Raw genomic sequence first — 10,723 nt, 5'->3', positions numbered from 1 at the left:
ATTTTCCACGGCTCCTTTGCCAGCTAAAAAACCACGAACAAGAGGACTGTATGGAACTATTCCAATGCCAAGCTCCCTGCATGTACAAAAACATTAAAATTCGAGAGAGCATACTCATGCTTCTGGATAAGATAATTAAATTATATTGAAATCAAATCTACACAAAATGGATGATATTTTTTTTTTTTTTTGTTGCAGTAGTCCTTCAAAAGAACAATAGTGTTGCAAAAGCAAGGATGAATATAAGGGGAAAATAAATAACAATAGTGTTGCAAAAGCATCTGGACCAGTCCAAATATATGGGCTGGGTGGGTGCATGTATACAACGTAACTCGATTTTCCAAATCTCGAGGAATTTGAATTCTTGTGAGTGTCCACTGCACAGAACTCGATTTAAGTGGAATCGAGTATTGTGGCAGGCCTACCTTTAAACTTCGATTCGTCTTGGACTGCATCTGGACCAGTCCAAATATCTGGGGGCCCAGAAAAATAACTCGAGTTATGTATAATCGAGTTATTTGAAATTAACTCGTTTTCTGTAACATCGAGTTATGAGAAAGCCGTTCCAACATTAATTGGATTCTTGTTATTTGTGCTACACATAACTCGATTTACGGAGAGTCGGTTTATGTGTAAGCCCTTGTGCTGAAAATTTGATTGCATGTAACTCGATTTACTGAAAATCGAGTTATATGGACATTACATTCTATTACCCATTTTTATTAAGTCTTCCCCAGTTCTGCAGAACTTGCAGCTGTCCGAAATTACATCTTCGATTGCTCTCGCTTCATCCGGCTAAAACCCACAATTTCCCGCGCAAATTCGTCGAGGATTTTACATAGTAAGACTCTTTTAACGGTTGCTGTCTTTGAAATTACACATTGTTGGTGCATTATTCTCAAATTTTGCATTTTGATGCTTCACACTTCTATGTCTATGTCTATGAAGATTGTGATGAAATTGGGTGTTTGCCTAGTCAAATGCATTGTTGTTAGTAAGGTTGCCTATGTCATAGGTTGTCTTCCTTCCACAAAATGAACTTGCCAGTGGCTCCATATGTGTGTGGTATAGATATATGCTGGTTGTATGTCTGAACTGTACATTGTGCAATTTATTTTCTGTTTTTTGTAGAAGCTGGTGAAAATTACTACATGTAGCTACAATGGTATGATATATGTCAGTTCCTAAATCCACTTGTATGTTTCCTATATGATAAGACTTCTGTTATATACTCTAGGTCTCTAACTTCAAATTATTGACTCGGACCAAAATGCATTACAATTATTGCACCAACTAAACAACCCGTGAATAAGAATATTGTTTTTTCATTGTGTTGTTGTAAACTGCTGTAGACAGTATATTGTGTGCATGATTTTCTACACATGGTAGCTGGTTACTCTTCAATTTTTGTTCTCTGCTTCAAACTTCATTTTGGTTCTGTTTTTGTGTGAGCTGATCGTGTTTGCACTACTGACCATCGATTAGTTATGGGTCCGAAGAGGACTAAGAGGGGAAAATGCAAAGCTGCATCCGAACCTGAAGTGGTGTTTGATCAATTAAGGTTCCTCACGCCAGAAAATGAGCAAACCTTTGAAACCTTGATTAAGTGTAGGCGTATTTGGGGAGAAAGGCAAATCAATTTACAGGAACTGCATCCTTTTGTTCGTGAGAATCTACAGTCTAGGCATTGGCTGTCCCTATGTACATACATACAACCCCCTCCAGCTGACTTGATTAGAGAATTCTATTTGAATCTATCGGTGCATGAGGATCTTGGTGGTCACAAGGTGACATCGTCCATACGTGGTGTACCGTTTACAATAACTAGGGAGCACGTATCTAAAGCCCTTGATGTACCTATAATTTGTACACCTACTTATCCAAACTCTATGTCTCCTCGTATTGATGATGTTATGGATGTTCTTTGTGGACAATCAAACAATCGGGATTCTGGCCGAAGTATTAGCTCAAGTGAGTTGACTGAGCTTAATTATATCTTCTTTAGGATAGCTTGTCACAACATTTTCCCTATCTCTCATATCCATACAATCCCTGTAGACAGGTGTATCTTGCTTTACGCCCTTGTCACCAATAGTTCCATTTGTTTTCCTTCCCTTTTCATCGAAACCATTGTCAAGGTGCGTAGGAGCAAGTATAAGAGGCATGCTTTGTTTTTCCCAGTTCTCATCCATAGGGTCCTCAAATATTTAGGATTAAAGAACTTTCCTTCCCACGAGTTGGTTCACATCCAAGCCCCTATAGGAGCCAAATTTCTGAAACAGCGAACTGCCCAAAAGAAGGTTGTCGACCTCAGTGTTGGTCCATCCAACAGACCACGAGTACGGTCTAGTACTGGAGATGTTCAAGATGAGCACATGCATGGGGATCCCACATCTGTTGTTGCCGAGGATGGTGATGATGAGATAGATGTTGACACTGTTGATGCAGCACATACATGCCCTCTTCCTCCCTCTCTTCATGCTATGATGGAGACCGTTATGACGACTCAGGCAGCCCATGGTCAGCTTCTACATGGTCTTCTTGCCGAGGTTGGAGCTATGCGAGCGGACTTAGCTCACTATAGACGTCCTGTTTCACCTTCTACACCATCTGACTCTTGATGATTCCCATTGGGTATTGTACCCAAGGGGGGGACGATTTTCAGTTCGTGGTTGCTATAACATATTTGGAGAATTGTATGACAGTTCTATATTTTTTTATTTTAGTGGCAATTTGAAGAACATGGTATCCGTTGAAAGTAATTTCATATATTAATATGATGGTTAGTTTCATGCCCATCGTTACTATCATTAGTATTATTGAAATGGATGTAATGGGCTAAGAATTTTTTATGTTATTATGTGATTCTATATAATATCAAGTAGATCCAAGTCTGTGTGTAAATAACATTTATTTCATAATTCTGTACGACGCTCACGTGTTTTTAGATTATAGTAATTATTAATACAAATCGAAGGTTTTGTGAAAGCACAATTCGTTTACAGGTTTTGATATTAACGATGAACCACCTAGGAGATTTTCCTTGGAACAATGGCTGAAGCTATATCTTGACTTCAGGCAACTATTTTTATTGGAGGTTTTGCTGAGCTTACATGTATTTTCCACTAATTGGATATTTTTGTCGATCTTAAATCAGCAATTATATTATTCTGAATTTGATACTCGCCTGGACTATTCCTCATGCATCATATTTTCATTAGATAATTTATTGATGAAACCTTGCAGTGCAGACTCGTCGAAAAAGATAAAAGCGACACTTCGCATGACCTCATTCACTCTAGCATTAGGTCTAACGGATTTTTTTTAATCAAATATGAGGAATCCAAACCTGAAGTGATGGCCCCTTACATAATATATTAGATAACAGTGAGCTGAAGATAATAAACATCGTGAAGTTTAAGTATGTTGTGAAGGACCAAACACGATTAAACAGATATAACAGTGACCTCAAGCCACTAACATCAAAGTTCTAAGAGCAAAATGGTGCTTTCAACCTGTAAATTATTATGGCACGCGTTTGTTTGAGAGCTTAGTTTCAGGGTTGAACATGGTTTTACCTATGTGCAATCTCTTCTAACCAACAGTCACGAATTCTGGGAAGAGCGTTTTGACTACCATCCTTGAAAATGACCAACGATAATAAACACCCTGATGTTTAAGATGTTGTAAAGGTAAAGTCCACAATTAAACAGATATAACCAGGAGCTCAAGCCACCACCAACATCTACGGTATAACAGATGTGGTATTCAGACCAAATTGGGCCTCGCTTCAAACCGACAAGTCTTTGACCACGATATTTGATCGAATAGTCGAGTAAGTAGGTATTCCCTCAAATGCAGTCTCACATCAATTGGCTACGATTACAAGAGAAATTTCAGTGTTTCAGCCTATGGCGCTACGTAATTTGTAAGAGTGATGGTTCTGACACCAAAGTGATGCTTTTAACCTGTAAATGTTTAATGACCAAAGATAATGAACACCGTCATATTTACACACCATGATGTTTACAGACATTCAAAATGACCAAATCACAGAAAACACTGTGATCTTCATAATTTATTTTGTGAAAGACCAAACATAATTAAAAAATTAATATTGCAAACTTGCTGGTGAAAGACAAAACACAATTAATATAGCGAAGTTTGAAGGTGACCAAGTTCCAACTCTAAACACACGTCACCAACCTGCTTCTGTAGCACCAACTGTAGTCATATCAAACTCCTTCAATCGCAGCACATGCGCCAACAGACGCTGTTGCTTAGTCAAGTCATGTTCGGTGCTCTACACGATATGGATACCCAGGTCGACACTGTTTCACACCCACACTCACGTGAATACAGAATTGTGAAATTGGATGCACAGATGTCTCATTTACATCTACTGTTGCAACTACTGCCCACCTTTGATGTGACATTAGGAACATTTAAAATCCTGTTCATATAGCATTTTTCCCGAAGGGTTTGACATGACAGGCCCTAATAAGTGAAAATGTAGTGCCTGGACCGTGAAATGAGGTTATAAATGCACCAGTGATATAATGTTAACTTTCTACCCCGCTAACTTCGTAGATTGATTAAGCTATGAGTCGCAATGCCTCAACATCAAATCGTACAATGCGAAACAAGTTTGGACCTACTTCAACAAATGCATCATCACAAGTTCCAACAGATCAACAACTACATACATACACAGACCACTATGGAGAAAAATGGGTTGGAAAGAAGAGAGATTTCGTTAATATGCCAATATACACGTATGAGAGTCTTGGAAGCGTCGGACACATCATGGGCAAACCTACAAAACTAAGTACAGATACCACCGCAATAGAGTTCACTATAGCAGAACCACCATGGTCAACCCTATACGAGAAGAGGTGTGAGTTAGAGGTGTATTGTCGATGGCACGGGTTACAAGTTCCTAAGGCACGCTCTGCCGAGTTACCTAGAGATGAACCTGCCAACATACTTGCTCGTCTTGAACAAGAGAACAATCAAATGCAAAGGCGACTAGATCGTTTTCACGCAATCCAAAAAGCTAGGAAGCATCTAAAGGGGAAGGCGCAAGAGCGAGCCATGAAGTCTATTAATGAAATTACTGCGTTAGATGATGAAACAGATATTTCAGACTTCTCAGATTCAAGCAATGATGATTTCCAAAAATTTCTACCTACGAACATTAGACGTTGTTGTTAATGTATACACATTATATGCAATACATGATGTTATTGTTAATGTGTGACAAATGATGATTATGTATGTTCAACTTTTGCAACTCTAAAGATTAACTGTTTATTACTTTTGGCTAAGTTTATGTGAAATCACTTTCTCATTTTTTTCATACGTGTTCTTTGTTGCTACATTCAAGTGATGTGCTTTGGTTGGACAATGTCCTTTGCTTTGTAATGTAGGGAAAACTTTAGGAAGTGAAATGCCTCCAAATTATATTTATTGCACATTACTTGTAGGAAAATTTAATAGATTCAATACATACAGACTGATCCAAACCACATAGACCAACCGCGCATATGATTCAATAATACGAATAATTCTTTTATATGAGTTGTTTGAGTCACGATATAATATGCACGTATCTGTGTATCTTAGTTGTAATAGTGTCCTACTTTATATAGATACATTACATAAAGACTCGTCCAAACCAGACTAACCACTCACTCACTGAAAATCCATATGGCTCACCCAACACTCTCACAACGATATTTGGTTTGCTTAAAAATAGGGTAAAGGCCTAAAAGCCTGATCAGCCTTTCAAATGTTTCATTCAAGTTATTGGTTTGTTGTAGCATTGCTTGGAAGCTCCCTAATATTGCAATTGTGATGATCGGAAGCCATTGATGTAAAACTTGGAAGCATAGTTTTCTTCATGTAATTTTACATTGACGTTGAGAAAATGTAACTACATTTTCTACCTGCAAAGACTCCCTGAAAAGTTTGTACGGAAACAAGGGGATAAAACTCTCTATTGTTGCTACACTCACTGCTCGTAATACTAGCATTTGGCAAGTGAGGTTGGAAAAGGCTAACACAGCTCGGCACTGTTCGGCGAAGTCATGTTCGCAGTTCTGCATGTGCTGCTCAACAACTCGACACTATTGAACCCTGTCCAGTCATATCATCCATGCTCACGTGAATAAACAGATATGCAACATTTTGCAATGCACTATTTTCAAGGATGCAGAGGACCCTTCAAAAGTGTAAGCAAATATTTGGGGGTAAGCTGTCCATCATTGCTACACTTGATTGATGTAGTTCTGCATGTGACACTCAACATCTCGAAACTATTGAACCCTGACCACACGTACCCATCCCCACTCACGTGAATACACATATGTGCAACCCTTTGCAATGCACCGTTTTCGAAGAGGCAGAGCATCCCTGAATTGGCTATGCATCAATTTTGGGTGTGAGCTGTCCACCATTGGTACACAGATGTTGTTCGTAGTGCTACATGTGCTGCTTAATAGCTTCGCACTGTTCAACCCTGTCCAGTCAATACACAGATATGCCTTCTTTTGCAATGCACCGTTTTCAAGGATGCAGAGCATGGCTGAAAAGTTCATGATACATTGAACACAGCTCAGTATTGTCTCAACAAGTCATGTCAGATGAAGCACAGGAATTATGAATAGTTTTGAACAAGACATACCAAACTGGTCAGAGAAAAGTCTTAAAACCACATCCATCAGAAATAAACCATAGTAGTGATCAAAGTCCCTAATTAAATATAAGCATAAACATCACTAGTTTAAATTTTAAACAAGTTATCCTTGTCCAAACTCTGATGGTCAACCAAGTGAAATATTGAGACACTAATCACAACAGGAGTCCTTTCATCACCTCATTGGCAGTGACATCTCCTTTTTTCTAAATTATTGTCTTTCGAAAATGCAACCCAGCCTTCCCCGAATCTCATTGCTTAATATGTTTTGATGGAGGGTAATAGCACAAGACATTGATGTGTGACAAATTGCTTCCCAATAATATACTTGCTTCCCATATATGTTTCCAAGCCATATTTAAGAGAACATCATAATCACATTATGTATAAAGGCTCACCATATTATGTGCCCACGAGATACCCATGAAAGAAGGATTTTTAGGCTTCAATTTTTTGCCTGCTTGGATTGCTCTCTCTCTCTTCCTCTGGACATAATCGGTAATTTTTTAAGAACAAACTTTTCTCTGACTTCATGTTTTATGGGTTTGTACATTAAGGAAGAAATGTTTGTATCATCTTCATCTAAGTTTTTGATATTTTTACCTGATGATCTTCCAATTTACAATTCTTCCTACGTGGATATTGAATCTCAATGGCAGTCTTATAAAATATAACAATATGGAAGCTTGAATTTCCTTCATATCTGAAGACTAAAAAATAACCATAACAGATAGAATGGTATTCAGCGAAATCCTGCCAACCATTACAAAACCTAATGTTGTTATCAGCTTTCTTCAATCACACTTGCCAAATTCCACCATAGGGAGCAATGACTGTAGCTACGGTGGATAGCTCAGTATTGTTGAACCCTGACCAGAAGTACCCATCCACACTCACGTCAATACACATAGCAACGCATAAAATTTTGTGCATCAATTTCGAGTGTTATTGGTCCTATTGCTACATTGATGTTCGTAGTGCTGCTCAATAGCTTTGCACTGTTGAACCCTATCCAGTCATATCACCTACACGCACGTCAATACACAGCTATGCATCCTTTTGCAATGCAGCATTTTTAAAGGATGTACCTATAGCATCCCTGAGAAGTTTATGATACATTTAACATGGGCTGAACTTTGTCTCGTCAAATCATGTCAGATGAAGCACATCAATGTTGAATAGTCTTCACGTGAATAAATACGCAACCTCTTTTGCAGTACACATCACCAGCCCGCTACTGTAGCACAAGCTATACCCATATGAAACAGCTACCTCAACAAATCACATGCACCAACAGACACCACTGAACAATATACTGTCAACTCATATCATCTTTATTCACGTGAATACTTATAGTCACATCCACCTGAATACTTGCCCTTGCAAAACCCCTATATAAAGTCCCATTTACATCTACCCTTGCAAAACATCTACACATACCGAAGTCCCATTTACATACATCTACCCTTGCAAAACTTCTACACATACCGATCTAAACTCACATTTTCCAATGTCAATGCGTAATTGGATGCTACCTCGTTTTCCAAATAACTATACAACGCAAAGAGATTCTGACGAGAGGGAATACTATGCCGGATTGCAACAGGAGTGGGACTTTCGCGTGAACGAGTCCAACGCTCTGCACAATGATCTCCTGCAAATCAGAGCGCCTCTTGTCGAGCGTAGCTCGCTCACACTGCCACGACAAAACATGCACCAATATGAGCGTGCAGTGACGAAAATAAAAAAAGAGAACAATCTTATGATACTTCGTAGGTCCAGGTATCATATGCTACAATTGGCGGAGGAGCAAGCCGTTGCAACAAACAGGCAACTCACTCCGGCAGAACGTAACAATGTCCTCAACTACGAGGACTACCTATCAGAATGAATGCCACTGTGTGTGTTATGTCTATGGTTAAGTTAATAATGTTAGTGTAAGTTATTTTATGTTTTCTGTGTTATGTCGTACGTGCTTATTGAAAAACATCATGTGTGAGAATATTTGACTTTTATGACTTATGTGAGAATAATCTACATTACGAATAACGTGCATGCTTCTCATAATCAATAATAAGGTTTACATAGTACAAATGCAACCATACATATAACACCTAGTTAAGCAAAATAGTTCTCCAACAAAATCTAATTACACCACGACACGACATGATTACTCTTCATCTGACATCTCCACGTCTGACTGATAAATGGGATCAGCAAGAAGTGATTGCATGAACTGTGCATGCTCGTACCACCCTTCCTGCACTGACTCTCGAATCTCGACTTGGGTCCGATATCGATTAAGACGTATCTTCATTCGATTATTTTCTTCTCTTATGCGGTTCAATGCTTTACGAAGTTCGTCGATGCTGTCTCTGGGCATTTGTGATGCGAGTCGCCGAGGCACTGGCAACTTCAAACCAACCAACTCATCATAAAACATTTGTTGTTCACGAAATAACCAAGCCCACTCCTGTCTCATGGTATTGTGAACGTAAGCACTATTTCGCAAATTCGGATTTATTGGATAGCTGAACTCATCTTCCAATACCCAACAACGACCCATAGCAGTGAACACATCATGAGGCCTATAGAGTTGTGGGTTGCCAGAACCAGACATTGACACTGAATACAATAACACCAAATGATCAAGTTAACAGTGTGTATCAACTGTTGCTAAATAATGTAATCCTGCATAGAATGGTACACAGCAAAGACATTCATAAAATTGTGTACTATTGCATACTAAAAATGAAATACTAACACTAACACCAACATACATTGTTGGTAATGTCTACACATTGTCTTCAACACTAAATGTTGTTGTAAATGTCTGACCAATGATGATTATGTGCAATACAAAATGTTGCTATAGTAAAGAAATTATTTCATTCTCTTCTCACCAACGTTTACTACAACAAATAACCAAAATCACACCAATGTACTTTCTTCACATTCATTCAACCCAAAAAATCAAAATTTAATACAATATCAAATGAAAATAACATTGCCCTAAAATTGTGATGTGAATTTTTTACCTGAGGTGATACAAATTTCAATTGAGTTTGAAGAAAGCCGATGTTGATCCGTGGAGGAGTTCCAACTCAGTTCAGCAGAAAGCGTCCTCAGTTGAGTAGAGAGCAAGGCACACTGAGTGGGAGGAGAAGGTGTGCAGAAATTATAAGAGAATAACTCGACTCTACGGATATCAAGTATACTTTATAACTCGATATTATATGAATCGAGTTACATTGAAACACTCCACCTGACACAAAGACAGTACGAAATCAGGGTTTATAACAGTATAAATAACTCGATTATTTAAAAATCGAGTTACGTAGAGATTCAAAAAAAAGAAATAGCAGCAGTGCGGGAAAAACCTGTACATAACTCGATTATAGGAGTATCGAGTATTTCATATAACTCGATTTCAGGATTATCGAGTTACAAAAAAGGGGCATTTCCCTATTTAGTTTCAGAATGAGGGCACAAAGATGTTTAATTTCCGAAAAAAGGGCATTTGCCCATTTTGGCCTTAAATTTAATGATAAAGAAATTTAGGTGTTTCAAGTTCAACTCCCAGAGACCAAAATGGTATAGATATATCAAGGAATGTTGAATCAAGTGAAGTCCAGTGTGGTAAAATCTTGAAAGGTCCAATTAGTCTAAAGGTTTAGCTTTGTTATTTCTCTTTACATTTTAGGTTTAGCTTTAGTGATCATTATTCTGGTGAGTATTCTTGCCTATAGGCTGGCCAAGTTTGGGATTTAATGATGCATTTGATTTGGGTTCATCTTCAATGATCCTTACTGATGGTTTTTAGACCCCTTAAAACCAATTGATTTAACCTAGGTAATTAGCCAAGTTGTTACTTAGTCCAATTTAACAAGTCTAGGTTATCACAATAACGATGATCAAATCAAGCAAAGCAGCGGAAAATAAATAACACAAGATATGATCACCTAGGAAACCAAACCGATAAAAACCTAGGGAGGATTTGATTAGCTATCCTCAAGGTAAACTTGA

General features: G+C 38.2%; 1 protein-coding gene across 1 annotated transcript; it reads right to left on the bottom strand.

The window, feature by feature from the left end:
* Nucleotides 1-8,835: 8,835 nt before the first annotated feature.
* Nucleotides 8,836-9,821, bottom strand: LOC115967904. Its single transcript, XM_031087061.1, has 2 exons — nucleotides 9,736-9,821; nucleotides 8,836-9,322 (listed from the first exon to the last, which is right to left on the bottom strand). The coding sequence occupies exon 2, from the start codon at nucleotides 9,315-9,317 to the stop codon at nucleotides 8,868-8,870; it is 450 nt and encodes a 149-aa protein (XP_030942921.1). The 5' UTR covers nucleotides 9,318-9,322; nucleotides 9,736-9,821; the 3' UTR covers nucleotides 8,836-8,867.
* Nucleotides 9,822-10,723: the final 902 nt, after the last annotated feature.

The sequence above is a fragment of the Quercus lobata genome, chromosome 11, assembly GCF_001633185.2.
Source record: "Quercus lobata isolate SW786 chromosome 11, ValleyOak3.0 Primary Assembly, whole genome shotgun sequence".
NCBI classification, from domain to species: Eukaryota; Viridiplantae; Streptophyta; class Magnoliopsida; order Fagales; family Fagaceae; genus Quercus; species Quercus lobata.
Note: the sequence above shows the minus strand (reverse complement) of the source record. Positions and strands in the feature narration are given on the sequence as shown.